Source organism: Papilio xuthus, unplaced genomic scaffold (genome assembly GCF_000836235.2).
Source record: "Papilio xuthus unplaced genomic scaffold, Pxut_1.1 DF825946.1, whole genome shotgun sequence".
Taxonomy (NCBI): domain Eukaryota; kingdom Metazoa; phylum Arthropoda; class Insecta; order Lepidoptera; family Papilionidae; genus Papilio; species Papilio xuthus.
The window spans coordinates 513,448-529,465 of NW_013532703.1; the positions used below are offsets into that span (position 1 = coordinate 513,448).

General features: G+C 35.1%; 4 protein-coding genes across 4 annotated transcripts in view; 2 read left to right on the top strand and 2 right to left on the bottom strand.

The window, feature by feature from the left end:
• fra (neogenin protein frazzled) overlaps positions 1 to 16,018 on the top strand; it is a 98,817-nt gene that overhangs the window by 69,624 nt on the left and 13,175 nt on the right.
• Positions 4,549 to 5,315, top strand: LOC106124725 (cuticle protein 7-like). Its single transcript, XM_013321656.1, has one exon. It carries the CDS (start codon positions 4,604 to 4,606, stop codon positions 5,135 to 5,137), a length of 534 nt encoding a protein of 177 aa, XP_013177110.1. The 5' UTR covers positions 4,549 to 4,603; the 3' UTR covers positions 5,138 to 5,315.
• On the bottom strand, positions 9,982 to 10,762 carry LOC106124726 (uncharacterized). The gene has a single exon (XM_013321657.1). It carries the CDS (start codon positions 10,550 to 10,552, stop codon positions 10,034 to 10,036), a length of 519 nt encoding a protein of 172 aa, XP_013177111.1. The 5' UTR covers positions 10,553 to 10,762; the 3' UTR covers positions 9,982 to 10,033.
• LOC106124727 (cuticle protein 7-like) lies at positions 12,764 to 13,302 on the bottom strand. The gene has a single exon (XM_013321658.1). It carries the CDS (start codon positions 13,275 to 13,277, stop codon positions 12,807 to 12,809), a length of 471 nt encoding a protein of 156 aa, XP_013177112.1. The 5' UTR covers positions 13,278 to 13,302; the 3' UTR covers positions 12,764 to 12,806.

Genomic DNA, 16,018 nt, shown 5'->3' on the forward strand with positions numbered 1-16,018 from the left:
ATAACTTCCTGCCTCGCACAGCAGCGTTGTGGAATGGTCTGTCCTCGGCGGTATTTTCAAACTACGACTTAGGGTCCTTCAAGAAGCGAGCGTATCACCATCTCAAAGGCCGGCAATGCATCTGCGGTTCCTCTAGTATTGCTGATGTCCATGGGCGTCGTTGAACACCTCGGTGTTCTCGCTGCTCGTTTGCCCCCTTCTGTTATAAAGAAATGAGTTTTTAAACTTGTGTAAAAGGGATAAACAACAAGACGATAATCAATTTTAATTCGTTTAAATTATAATGACTGCATAACTGAGAGTTGTTTTGTAGTGATTTAATCAGTCTCTTAGTGTTAATTGACACTAAGGTTATTCTTTACTATCTGTAAAACGACTTTTAGTAATACATTTCACCAAAATACTTTCTCATATGTTGAAAACTTCACAACTAATTTTATTCATATCTTTTTAAATCCTGTGTATCTGTCAAACTTTCCAATGCTAATGCATTTATTTCCCATGCGCGTTAAAACTTAAACAAAAGTTTATTAAAAACTTTGTTTGATTGAGCGATTGCTCCCGGCTTGGGAATCATTGATTGATTGATAGATGCGTTTTACATGTTTAAGTAATGACAAAGGAATTATATTCTGCTTAGAAATGTTTATTGTTATAAGTTATAAATTATTTAAGTTGAAAGTTGAAGTAATTTTAAAGTTTAAAACAAAGATAAAATATAATCTGGAATAGCTCATATGCGTTTTCAGTTTTTTTTACAGCTTGTATATATTTTTAAATGTATTTATTTCACGTTATTAATCTTTATTTATATCATTGTGTTTACTATTTATATTAATTCATAATCAGTTAATATAAAGAAGAACACAAGAAGATTCATCAAGAAGAGAAGAGATGTTGGATGTCCTCGCTGGCATCGCGATGAATTCATATTGGTATTTAATTATAAATTTATCGCGATGCCTTCAAGGCTGTCGAACTGTCGGCGAGAGAAGAAACCAGAAGTAACGGTATTATAATTTAAGTATTTTGTAACTTAAGTTTGTGAAACTAATTGTACATTTTTCTGACTGTTTAACCGTGGGTTTTTGAAACCAAAATCTCTGTATAAAACATATCGTTATCCTTTTTTGATAATCTAGTTTTAAGTCTTCTGATTTATATCTAACTTAAAGGTATAAAAAAATCGTTGTTTGTCATTAAAAAACTGAATTGATTCTTCAATGTATATACTTCTTCTTATGTATATTCTTAGTATGACTACTTAGTATGATGTATACTACTTAGTATGACTAACCGTAGGTTTTTGAAACAAAATCACTGTATAAAATATGACACCATCCCTGTTATTATTAACAAAACAGAGATAACAATGTGTTTTAAAAGGGGATTTGGTCTCAGAAATCCACAGTTAGTAATAATAAAGCAATCAATTGTTAAATGAATTAATTTGATAAGTTGCGAATGAAATAAAAACAAATCGTATTAATACTCAATACATTTGTGGTGATATTATACATAGAATGTAACACCGCAGACCGTGTTACATGAGACCGCAAACCAAAAGACGTGGCGCTTGAAACAAACATTCATTTATACTACAAACATATTCCACTGACCGAAATGGATGTATAAGGGACTGTTTTCTGATAAAACGACTGATAGAGGTGTATGGAAATAGTAGACCGCAATTCCGTTGACTAGAAATTAAAAAAAAAAAACACTAAATTAGTAACCTATGCGTTCTTCCAGACTGTTCTATATCTATGTCAAATTTTAGTTAGATCCATGCAGCCGCTCTGGAGATACCTTCTAATATCCATTTATCTATCCATACAAACATTCGCAGTTATAATATTAGTAAGAAGTAAGGCAGTAGACCCTTTGTTCGACAAAAGGCCGCTGCCTTAGTTGTTTTAAAACAAATATGCACTAAATAACAACATAACTCACGCCCGGAACTCAGAGGGGTAGGTAGAGACCACAGACCTCCTCTTGGCGCGGTCCTGACACAGCTGTATGGCTTCTACATCCATACATATACAGTTTCTCGTACTATACATACAAAAAATATTCATATTATATTTATAAAGGTCAGCGTATATTTTTATTATCAAATGGATATTGAACGTAACATTAGTTTGGTACGTCTCGTTGGTAATGTGAACCCTCCCGAAGTACCAGGCGGTCATAATGGCACAGGAGAGAGCTCTTACTTTAATTGTCAAACAAAGCATTTCAAAACCCGCCCTCTTCTCTCGCGACCATTGCTCTTCAGTGAACTTTGCAGCTTATTGTCTATAACAAAAGGAACACTATCCGATGACACTTGTTACGTATCTTTCAAAGCTTTGCAAAATACTGCAATTAACTTTGAACTTTATGTACATGAGAATAGAATTGCATTTACTGTGATGCATGATTACGTGTAGAATTTGGGAATAATATTTACATTAGTATTCCTAAATACTTTCAAAAGGGAACTTAATATTTTTCGTACTAATTTCAAGCATCAAGTAAATAAGGAAATATATTCTGAGTGCATCATCAATGCAAGGAACATTTTATCTTTCCTTATTTAACGACAATGTCGTGCAAGGGACTTATAGTTTCCCCAACGTGTCCCATGGGTGTCAAATGTGTATACGGTGGATGGGGGCATCTGAAGGAAGAAACATAAATGTAACATACGTATAAGTAAACATAGAACGTAACATTTGCCATTAGTTTAATCAATTTAATTGTATTTATTATCGTATATTTAACAACAAATATGTAAAGTCGCGTATAATATAACATGGATTTTATACAAATTTCCATCGTGGAAACTTCCAGTAAAGAACACTAAATTCCTAAAGCTAAATATCTTTATTGCTGTGCTGTACTGCATTTAAAACTGATGAAAACCTTTAAGGACATATGATAAAAAATATATAACACTAGCTGTAACTCGCGACTCTGTCCATGCGGAATTAAAAATAAACTTAATAAGTAGCCTATGTATTTTTCCAGACTATATTCTAGATCTGTGGCAAATTTCATCAAGATCCGTTTAGTAATTCCGGAGATATCTTCAAACAAACATTCATTCTAAACATTCGCATTTATATGATAATAAGATTGACATAAACATTCATTCCATAATACTAGAACGTCTTAATAGATATATTTACTTAGCAATCAAGCTGTCTATTAATTATTCTATTAGAGTCGGGGAAATTAAACAATGGTAACAGGATCCCGGCGGGGCTTGTTACAGCGACATATGGCTTGCTTTAATCGACTCTTCAGAGGATATGTGCTTTGATTAATAAAACAACGATAGCACTGCATTGCGTAATAAAAGACACATTATACATTGTCACTAAAGGAAACCCTTAGCGTAGATGTCTCATACCAAATCTATGAAAAGGAGAACGGACCTTAGAAGTAAATCGAATAATTCGTAGAACATCTGTGAATGTTCTCAACCTCAGTGACTTGTACCAAAAATTTATTTATTTTGTTTACTACAGAGAATGTAAGTAAAAAGTTTTTTTTTTATATCATAACGTGGCAAACGAGCGAGCAGCCACCTGAAATCGCTGAAATAGCGAAGTGACCGTTGCCCATAGACATACGCAATTGCATGCGTTGCCTACCTTTACTCGACGAAAAAGAGGATGCACAGTAAGAAAATATTTTCCTTTTCCATGCATTCTCTCATCCGGAAAGTCGACTTCCACTTCCCATACTTTCCTTATGAGATATAGGGTAAAGAAGACTGAATTAGGCCTCCGGGACGCACAATCATCAGACGAAACGCGGAATTGCTTCCACTTTTATTTAGACATAGTTGATAGATTGATAAACTATATCTAACATCTGAGACAGTAGCGATAGTTCTACAATATTCTCGAGGGATCGTGTCTTGTTTATCTCATTGAGTAGCGAATTGCATGTGCTTTGTTCCGTAAGTATCGACATCGATATGGGGTTATAGTTTATCTTTCCCACCCCTATTGCACTAACGTCGAGACGGCACATACATCAGTTTTATCCCTAGTTAATACGTGCACTCTTTTTGATGTCATACTTTATCATGATACTAGCGGTCGCCCGCGACTCTGTCTGCGCGGAGTTAAAAAAAACGTAATTGGTAGCCAATATGTTCTTCCAGACAATATTCTATATTTATGCCAAATTTCAGCAAGCAAATTTAAACAAACATCCATCTAAACATTCGCATTTATAATATTAGTAACAAGTAAGATTTAACCAAAATGATCCTATACTTGGTTCTTATTAAAAAAATCTGAATATGTATATGCCCGTTGAACATAATCCGTACCTTGACGGTTAACCTCGAACAGATTGAAATGTATTCAAATCGTATCTGTCATCGCGTCAATCCGCAAGCGAATCCGACACCCTCATCTATTGAACAATTTGTCAGTTTAACGCTCTAATTCATATCGACATATAATACATGTTACGAAATATCGACATATAATACATTCTATTCGATATATAAATTGGCAACAACACTAACAGATTATCACACTTCAATCAACTTCCAAAGCATCAGTTCGCTCATTACTCTGAGAATCATTCAATTATAAAGATGGTTGCCAAGCTTGTATTCCTCTTTGGATTTATTGCGTCTTCAACTTGCATGGTCTTGCACCAAGCGCCTATACCGTTGTACGTACCTATACAATATGAAGAGCCTGCACCCAACTACAACTTTGGATACCAAGTCAGTGACCCACACACAGGAGACTACAAGAGACAGCATGAGTCCAGGATTGGAGGCACTGTTCTCGGCCAGTATTCTCTCCTACAACCCGATGGGGTCACCAGGACAGTAGAATACCGAGCTGATGACGTCAACGGATTCAACGCAGTCGTTAACAATGAAGGAACACCGTACATTGCTACTCCCGAAAGACAAGATAATGATAATGTACAACAAGAAAATGGCAATGGAAGACAAGAGGATGATTCTAACAGGCAGTCTAACGCCAGGGCTCAAGTGGAGCAGTCGTGGCAAGGACAGGGACCTAATGAACAACAAAGCTCGCCTACACCGTTGACCATCTCACACACTTCTCTGATACATGAGTCATACTCTAAAGGACATAAATCTTGGGCCTAAGAATACACGAGAAGAAGAGGAAAACGACAGACTTTAGCATGAATGACATATTTATATCTTTTTATACCCCTTTTTGTTTTCTCCCAAAGTTATTTTTATTAATGATTGATAAGAAATACAATTTGTAGATCCAGATTTATTGAGTTTGAAGTTAACGAGAAATGCTGCAGCTCTAATGAATTACAATCCTTTTTTATTTTTCTAAATATATGCATTTTAAAATAAAAATGATTCTTACTTTTTCCCTTTAAATCTAATTATGTAAAAGTAGTAAGACCTCTTTTTATAAAAAAATACGCTCACCAAATAGAAAATATAACAACTAGAAATATTATAATATAAGAAAGTGTACACACGTGAAAACAGTTTGGAAATCAGCGTTGAAACTTCTTTTACAATCGAAGTTATAAAAGACGCATTCACCGTAGTTACCGATTCAGCACCAATACTTGATTTTGATCCTTACTGTTCACACAATACGGTGTGAAATTGTTTGTATTGATGTAACAAATGTACTGCTGCCAGCCAGTCTTATTCCACTTTATTTCCATAAACGAGTTTAAGAAAATTCGAACAAAACGAACGTCCGGAATTGATTACAGAGAAGTGAGTTACATGAGATGGAATTATACAATTTTCAACGTATTTTTTATAAAAAAAGGTGATAAACAAGCCAGAACCATTTGAATTCGCGAAAATAGCAAAGTGACCGTTGCCTATAGACAGCTGCACCTTTAATGGACAAAGTATGGATACCACATATGCGTTCCCTTTTCTGCTTAAAGTATCTCCCCTTCTCGTCACTTGCATATCTTACTAATATTGTAAATGCGAATGATTAGATGGATGGATGTTTGTTTGAACGTATCTCCAGAGCGACTGAACGGATCTCAATAAAATTTAGCTTCCATATAGAACATAGTCTGGAAGGACACATAGGCTACTAATTAAGTTTTTCTTTTAATTCCGCGCGGACGGAGACGCGGGCGACAGCTAGTAAAATATAGCTTATTAAAATATATTAAAGTAACTTTTACGATCTGTAAAAAAGTTAAAAAGCCCGCTAATTTTTAACAGATCAGAATTATTTTAATTATTTATTAAACATAAACTTGACTATTGTCAAAAAAATCTGTTTCATAGTGATCCATTTTGGTATAAGCTATCCTCCTCTTATAAGAATTCTCTGTTCCAACCAATGGTATTTTTGGTCTCGTTTTGACCTTCTTATATAAAAAAGTGTTCTTAAGTGTATAATCTGCATCCCTTCTTGAAATGGAAATACACTCTTAACTATAGCGGGGTTCGTAGAAATCAAAAGATAAAAAGACATTTAAAGTTCTATTTTGAGTCTTTTTCTAAGACGAAAAAAGGTGTTTAATTTGTTTGTTTGATCGAATTCACAAAATGTATAACGACATTCAATTTTAAAAAATACGATGTCAGCCTTTAAAAATTTCGAGGCTTTAAAAAGGAAATTATTTATTTGCTGTTAAAGTATTAGTTTTTGAATATTTGAGGTATCTTACTAATATTATGATTACGAAAGTTTATATGGATGAATGGATCGATAAAAAATGAAGGTTTGTTAGCAGGCAACTTCAAAACAGGTAAACTGATCGAGATGAAATTTGGCACAGAAATAGATTATTATCTGGGACCCCACTTCTCACTAAGATTACCGGTTAAGCTTACTTTTTCATTCCGTAAAAACGAATTCGCGGAAAAAAGGCTGTATTTTATATGCTTTAATTTAGGTATAGTTAAAACACTTTTCTTTTATTTTAAGAAATATAGAAAAGTTTGATATACTTCAAATATTGAAGATAAGTTTACCTTTTACATCTTTATACTGTAAAAGCCTGCTTATTTAAAACATATTTTAATACTAACACACATTTCGCAGAAACTTGAGAATAACTTAACAAATAAATCCGATATTCAATTCTATTGCCTTGACAATCGTTTGACGTCTGTCAAATTACCAACACCCGCACGTAAGCACCCATATTACCCAAGTCCTAAATATAATATTTCAAGTTTCAATATTACGTTTCACGTTTCTTCAATATATAAACTGCCAACGATCATTTTTCGAATCACATTCAATCGAACAACATTCAGAAATACATCAATTGTAGAGCAAAAATGATTAAAAATCTCGTACTTCTTTCTGGACTGATCGTGGCATCGACATGCTCGATCGTTCATCCAGTACCATTGCCCGTGCTAATACCAATCCACTACCAACAACCGCCACCAAACTACAATTTCGCTTACGAGGTCAACGACCCACACACTGGAGACTTCAAGAGACAGCAAGAAACACGCAGAGAGGGCGTCGTTCAAGGTCACTATTCCCTCCTCCAACCTGACGGAGTAACCAGAACTGTTGAATACAGAGCTGATGATATCAATGGATTTAACGCAGTTGTTAGCAACCAAGGCAGACCTATCAACGAAATCCCAGAAAGACAGGATGAAAATACCAGCGAAGGGTCAGGAAGACTAGCGAATGAAAGACCACAAGTGGAACAATTCCTACCTTCTAATGATCAGGCGACTTCAGCGCCTCTGACCGTTGCCCACACATCTCTCATCCATCGTTCTTTCACAAGTGCTCCTAATTCTTGGGACTAATTGGAATTGAAGACCTGACCTCGCTAAACAACGGACCTGACTCAGAACACTTATTTTTCATTTCTTTGTAAATTTATTTTTCTTGAATGTGTTTTTTGTCTTCAGTGATTTTTATAGGATTTTACTGGTGTTGGTTTTGAAGTTCTCTTTAGAAACGTGATATATGATTGTGAATAGTATGATAGAATCCATTCAGAGATATACCTCAGTTACTTTAAACTTTTTTTTAATATATATACTATGCAAATTTACACCTTTCTTCTTTATTTCTTTCCTATTAGTCACAATTTAATAGGTTGTTTAGTAGTATTTTTTAGATTGTACTATTTTATTATCAAATTGCAAACAAGGATCTCTTAATTTGTAATGCCCAACATTCGAGATGTGAAGCAACAGAAAATGATATTCATTTGCTGTGCTTAAAGATTTAACTTTAGAACCGATGTTGAAAACTTTAAAAAACTCCCTTATAAGCGTTCTTCGGTGGTTGGAGTTTGTCGGAGCTCGGTAACTGCAGGCTGAGCGTGCGGTAGACAGGGATTGTTCCTAAGTGACGTGTGGGACTAACTTTAACATTTTGCGCAGGTTTAAATACCGGAAGCAGTCTCTAAAGTTTGCTAAATGGAAAGTTAAATAAGTAGGAACGATTAATTTTTAATTTCTTTTTACTAAATTTAGTTACGGTGCAATTTGAGAAATATTTATAGTAAAGACATGGAAATTAAGGTAGAACAAATAATTTATAGACATGACATAGTTTATCGTAAGGAGTAAAAAAAGTAGATATTTTCGTGTCCGTATAACAGGGTTTCTACGGTCTAATTAGATTATAGTACACTTACCATGGATTTCTGAGACTAAAATCTTCATACAAACATCTCTGTTTTGTCAAAGATAATGACAGGGATTACAAAGTGTTTTATAAAGTGTCTTTAGTTTTGGAAACCCACGGTTATGTAATACTTTAATGACAGACGAACACCGGTTTATTAAACGTTACTTTTTTTAAGTAAGATACAAAACAGAAGAGCTGAAACTAGAAAATCAAAGAACAAAGGATCGTTTACTCCTCAAAATCGCGGTTTATTTGTTGTCAAGGTATTTCAGGGCGACATTACGGTTCATGTAAAAGTGTAGCGATTAACCGCCGACACGTAGGGGGCGCTAGTGTTGCTATTGTTTCGACTCCTGCACCCCGATCCCGGTCGACTGTTAGCACTTTTAGTGTTTCACTGCTCTTTGATATCTTTTGTCTATCCTTTGACAATATTCCATTGTTGAAATAAATGTATAGGGAAAATAAATCTGGTTTTATTAATTTTATAGTAGGTTTTCACTGTAACATCAGTATAAAAACATATTGTTATGTATTTTTAAAAGGTATTAATTGGATAAGTATTTTGATAAGTTTCAGCAGTGGAAATCTATGATTGTTATTTTGAATTCTGAAAAATGTTGATAAGATATTATTCAAGCTTACATAGTATGCGAAATGAGTCGATATTAAAATATTTTTAATCATATTTGAAGAAGAAAAAGATTTCTACATTTACCTATTGTTTCGAGGGCGTTCATAATTTGTGTACCTGATTAATCGGATTGACTTTACTATTTTCCTACATTAACTATACATTTAACACGCTTCTTAACTGTGTAAAATTACTCAAATTGCTATTAAGAGACACTTAAAGGATAATTTATAATTTTTCTCACATCATCATCTAAGATGGATCATCTGTCATGAAGAGTGACAGGCATCAGACACGCCTAGAGCTCGTCTCGGATAATTTGTCTCTAAGCAAATTACTAGAATTGATTAATTACACGATAAATACAGCTTGGTGACGTCATCATATGACGTAGTCTCAGTATATTAATGAGCAACGTCTTGACATCATTAGCCTACTTATGATCCCAGATAGTTTCATATCAGAATGTATTTAATAAAAAATAGTCTGGGGAAGTAACCTGAGGGCGTGGCAGTACATCTGCAGTTACGGGCACAGCTAAACAGGATTTTAATTTAATTTTGTGAATAAAGAAAATGTTGGATCGAAGTTACATTCGTCTATGAAAAATTTAAAAAAGAAAACTCTCAAATAAAATTCATGATGTGATAAATAATAGGCAAAAGTTTATGAAAAACTCTATTATATTATCATAAGCTACCAATCGCATACATTAACAAACATTTTCGTTAAATATGAACACAGAAACTTGTCCGTCAGGAAAGATTTACAGGTTATCATCAGGTATTCAGAGGTTATGTTCACCATTGTGACGATACTGCCGCAAAACATGATGGATGAGAGCAGTGCGTTCCACTGTCAGAGGTCTGGCGGTTTGACCTTGTCCCAACTCCTGTCGTTCATGGGTATCCTGTCGATACTGCTCCCCATGAGACCTTTCATTGCCCTGTCTAATATCTTCAGTCTCATTTTCACCCTGTCTCTCTGTAGATTCACTTATTGGTCTACCTTGGTTGTTCACGACTGCATTGAAACCATTAAAATCATCAGCACTGTAGTCTACTGTCCTGGTGATCCCATCAGGCTGGAGCAGGGAATATTGGCCTTGTACTATGCCAGCATTCCTCGTTTCATGCAGTCTTTTGTAGTCTCCAGTGTGTGGGTCGTTGACTTGATACGCGTAGTTATAGTTGGGCGCAGGCTCCTCGTATTGTATAGGCACGTAAAGAGATATAGGCGCTTGATGGAAGACCATGCAGGCAGCAGACACGATGAGTCCTGATAGAATCATTAGCTTCTGAACCATCTTGATAGTTTGCGTTGTTGGTGTTGTCTTGCTAACGATGTAAGATCGAATGTGCTTGATCGTTGTGACAGTTTCAGTATTTATATTGAAATGAATGAAACATTAAACCACATTCCGCAAGAAATGTAACCCGAAGACACTTTAGATATGCAGTTGTAATATTATATGAGAAAATTACAACGTGACATTGAAGAATTTGCTGAAAGTGATTTGTGTACGATGATTATTTGTTGGTAATGTTTTCGTGGTAATTTATATGTGGGTGTGTTTGAAATAATAAAAAAATTGTTCTTTTAAGAGTTTCGATAGTCATAGAAAGATGTTCTTGATACTTCTGCTAAAGATTATACTATTAAACAAATAAGTTTGTAGCGATAAAACAGATTGTTATAAACACAAATAAGTTGGTGAAAACGTGAGATGTAACCCTAGAGTTTTTTCAGGTGCAAATCTATAGAGATAAAACTATAACTTTTTTAATTTTATAATTTTAAGTGGAAGTACAAAACTATTCATGCAACATAAACGTATAAGTAGTAAAAATCTTATAGAGTTTGTTTAAAAGCCCAAATCTTAGAAACTACTGGACCGACTTGAATTATTGACTTTAATTCGTCCCGGAGGCCTAATTTAGTCCTCTTTCCCTTCCTATCCTTTTTCTTATAAGGAAAGGATGGGAAGTGGAAGTGGACTTTCCGAATGAGAGGATGCATGAGAAGGGAAAATACTTTCTTTCTGTGCATCCTCTCCTCCGTCGATAAAAGGAAAGCAACGCATATGCAATTGCGTATGTCTATGGGCAACGGTCACTTCGCTATTTCAGCGATTTCAGGTGGCCGCTCGCTCGTTTGCTACCTTATGATATAAAAAAAATTCTCTAGTTAATGTTTTCTGTCTCTCGTTCTCGTTATATAAAGGCAAGCAATAAGCTTTCGACTTTCCGAAATTTGTATTGCTTCAAAATTTAAGATACACAAAGTGTCCAGTACCATAACCAATTAATTAACCTAACGGCATGTTTACCAACGTCTAAGTAAGTCCTGAATAAACTTCTTGTAACTTATTTGGCAAATAAAGTCGTCTTTGGCGTTAAACAATCTCCAAATAAGCTGTGAACCGCAACTACTTTGAGAACTATCATATTTCAGTTAATTTACTTCTAGTTAGGTATCAAATTTAATTGGACATTGTAAAACGGGCCCTAAAAGTAACTTATTATATTCAAGAAATCAAACATCATATCCCTATTTTTCTCTTGCAAAAAAGGATAAAAATGTATTTATATCATTTTTCCCTATACTATTTTGTAGCTTTACATTGCAAACTTTACTATTTCTAAATACTTGTTTCAAGCATTTGAATAATGCAACAATAACAGCCCCGGCGTCCGCTGACACAGATCCCACAGTATTGTCTCGCATTATACTTTGTTCAGGAATGAAACTCTTCTCGTTACACCTGCAATCTTTTAGTGTTCCACTTTCATCTGTTTTGTTTTCTTTTGTTCCTCTTATTGTCTGTTTTAATACTTCTTAATTCTTTATTATTATATCATTGCTTTTAGGGATTGTAGATCTTATTATGATTTTTTACATCTTTATGTTTCCTTGTAGTGAGTTCACCAAAAGAACTTAATATTTCTCTTTGAAATTGAAGTTTTTCTACTCATATACATCATGGAGTAAACTTAATATAATAGTATTATGATCAGGAAACAATTAACGTTATCAATTGAAGGTGATTCAAACATCCTATTTCTTGTTCGGGAAAAGTTTGATATCGAATTATTTTACGATGTCAGGCATCATTATATTTACTTTTATGACAGATCATCCATAGACAAAAATTTGTATAAAAGCTAAAATAGTATTTTTGGAAGAAAGATTTCTGGGTTTTTGCCTCAAAATTCATCGAAACAGTCGATTTTATAAACTCTACATGTATTTTACGACTTTAATTAAAAAGTTTTTTAAAGTAAAATAACGGGTCGTTTCTAATTAAATTGGAAATTGAAAACTGTTGTCCCAAGCTTTAAGATTTACCATTTAACCTTAAAAGATCTTCTCAATAACGTATATTTTATTATCTATGTACACAAGTAATTCTACAGAAAATTACTGGTTGGTAATAAAATAAAATAGTGTGTATAAAAATGACATTTATTGAAATTCTGATATCAAATGTAAAAATCAAGTTTAAAAGGAACCAGGATCATAAGAAACTTGCAAAGAACATCGATCTTCCTTCAGGGTAGTTAGTGAGCATGACGATACTGACGAAGGACGTGATGGATGAGTGCAGTATTCTCCACAGTCAATGGCCTGACGGTTTGCTGTCCAGAAGACTGACGAAACTGTTCCTGTTGTTCATTGCCACGCCTCTCACTCTCTTCCCTCAATGCCTCCTCTTGTCTTTCAGTGATCGCTCTGCCAGCATTATTCACCACAGCATTAAAACCAGTACCTTCATCAGCTCTGTACTGAACAGTCCTGGTGATACCATCTGGTTGAAGAAGGGAGTAATGTCCGAGCACGGTGTCTCCTATTCTTGTCTCCTGTTGTCTCTTGTAGTCTCCAGTATGTGCGTCATTCACCTCGTAAGCAAAGTCGTAGTTCCTGGTAGGTTCTTGATACTGGATCGGTACGTAGAGTGGCACTGCTTGGTGTAAAACCATGCATGTTGCAGACATGATGAGACATGACAGGATGATGAGTTGATGAACCATCTTGGCTGATGTTGTCTTGTGAACAGTTGTGTTGGATATGATGAATAGTTAGATTTGATTTGGTATTTATATGATATCGGTAGTGGTTAGAAGTGAAATAGAATATCTATTTTTGCAATAAAAGTGGCAATATGACACCCTGTAGCAATCGGCTGCATAACCTTGATTTGTTGTGTTTTAGCACTCTAATCCCTATTCCATATAGGACATTGTCTTTAAGAATATATCTTACTAATGTTATTAATGTGATTTTATGCATGGATGAATAAATGGATGTTTGTTATTCTTCTTCTTGAGGTGCCTCTCCGACTAGCGAAGGTTGGCGATCAGTTCTCCATATTTTCCTTTGTCTCTTGCGAGGCGAAAAAGTTGGGCGGCACTCGCAACCCCTGTCCACTCTCGGATGTTGCGCAACCAGGATTTTTTTCTGCGACCAACACTCCTTTTAAGTTGTTATTGAGCATCTTCAAAACAGCTAAGCTGATATAGAAGAAAATTGGCATAGATTTAGAACAGTCTGGAAGATCTTATAGGCTACTAATTATATTTTTTAGGCTGCGCGGATAGAGCCGCGGGCGACAGCTAGTATTTAAATAAACTGTCATATACACCATCAGAATTCGTCCTCAAGGTCAATCATCTTTGTATGGAATCACCGTTTAAAGTTAATAACTCAATCTAATTTATATTTTCTAACTTAGCGAGAAATATAATTTGGTAAAGTCTGGATTATATAACATAATGTACGTGATATGTTGAACTCCGGAGACTTGCTCATTAAACTTGAGACGCTCAAGTTAAATAAGTAATTACAATTCATAGCCAAGGTCGCAGCTTAATAGAATACTTATTGTCTATGACAGTTTGTTGAAATATAATTAGAGATTGAATATTGAATGTCTCATTTTTTAAAGGCTCCCTAAGGGTTAGCTCCGGGGCCCTCAGTGGGGATGTGTAGTGAGCTGATGATGATATTAAAGTAGTAATGATACACTGATTCGTCAGCTCCCTATTTTATGTAACATTCCATGTAAAAGGTTAGAATATTTTTGTTAAGCTATACCGCTATTTCTCAACTGTAGATTTTTAATGTAGAAACCTATAGTATCGTTATTTCTGTTTTCTCAAATAAAATTAGAGGGATGTCAATGTAATTTTTTTTACATCAAAAAGTTTCCCTTACATCATAGTAGCATCCGAACTTAACGGCAGTTTGTGTGGTGAACAAAACCTTAATGATGCAGCAAGATAATGCTCAGAACACTATCGTCGCCCGCCGACATAATAAACTGCGGGGGCGCACATTTCTGCGGGTTTCCTCCAGCTTCAGTAAACCCACCTGACATCAAACTGCGTAGACATTCCCTCGCAGCTGACCACCATCCGCCATGAAGTTTGACCCTTTACTATCTGATGATATTTTCATCAGGAAATTTTTATCAACAATTTGCTTATTGAGAATAAAGTTGCTTAATTGTCTTTTTTTATGTCAAATGGTGGCAAACGAGCGAGCGGCCTGAAATCGCTGAAATAGCGAAGTGACCGTTGCCCATAGACATACGCAATTGCATATGCGTTGCCTACCTTTAATCGACGGAGGAGAGGATGCACAGAAAGAAAATGTTTTCCCTTTCCATGCATCCTCTCATCCGGAAAGTCCACTTCCACTTCCCATCATTTCCTTATAGGGAAAAGGGTGGGAAGGGAAAGAGGACTAATATTGGCCCCCGGGACGCACACTCATCAGACGAAACGCGGAATAGCTTCCACTTCACGCCTGTCTTCTGTGTGGTCGTGGTATTTCACCGGGCGAGCCGGGCCGATTCGTGCGAAGATGTTAAAGCGGACTCTACCATTGTCTGTACATGCAGGAGAACGTGTGGAGCCCCGCCGAGGTGATAACGGCGGAGCTATAATCCTTTTCTCAAACTGTCTAAGAGTAGTTTTGACACCTCCATTACATTTTTTTTAGAATGTCGATAAAAATAGAACTGTGAAATTTTTCTTTAAAAAAAAAAATTTTTTTACTACTTGATTTTTTTCTCTAAAGTTATGAATGATGTCATATTGCTTAAGAATTAAGAATAATAATGAGAACAAATATATTAAAAAAATATTTCTTTATTTATACAAACATCACATTGAAGAAAATGGCACAGAAAGGGAATTAGGATCACGTGTTTTAGGTTATTATTGTAGTGTGCTAGGAATAGTGTTAAACTTAATTGAGGATAATGGAGCTAGAGTTAGTTGTCTGTAAATAAAGAACATGATTTAAATGTCTCGTAGCTTAGCATCTCTCTGTTCTTTAACATTGGAATACATCGTTGTTATTATACAAGAAAATTCTTGTTTCCTCAACACCAATTAGGACATTCTAGTTAAATTGCTCGTTACAACATGGTCTATTGTGTGAAGGACGAAGAAATGAGGAACAATTTTCTTATAGATATTCGGAGTCATCATTTTCGTCATTGTTTAAATATTGTTTGAGATTTACGACCAATTTTTCAGGATGTGATGAATCAGAGCTTGAGAAAGCGATGGAGACGAGGTTGTTTGTTCGTTTTGAGTTTGCCAAGATTGCTCCTGTTTTTCTTCTTGCTTGCGTGAGTCATCTTTATCTTGTCTCTCAGTGTTGCTTGGTATCCCAACGTTGTTTACAACAGCATTAAATCCGTTTTCATTGTCAGCTGTGTACTGCACAGTCCTGGTGATCCCGTCAGGTTGGAGGATGGAAT

Coding starts and splice junctions, on each gene's coding strand:
- LOC106124727 (XM_013321658.1), bottom strand. CDS start 13,277: ATGGTTCATCAACTCATCATCCTGTCATGTCTCATCATGTCTGCAACA.
- LOC106124726 (XM_013321657.1), bottom strand. CDS start 10,552: ATGGTTCAGAAGCTAATGATTCTATCAGGACTCATCGTGTCTGCTGCC.
- LOC106124725 (XM_013321656.1), top strand. CDS start 4,604: ATGGTTGCCAAGCTTGTATTCCTCTTTGGATTTATTGCGTCTTCAACT.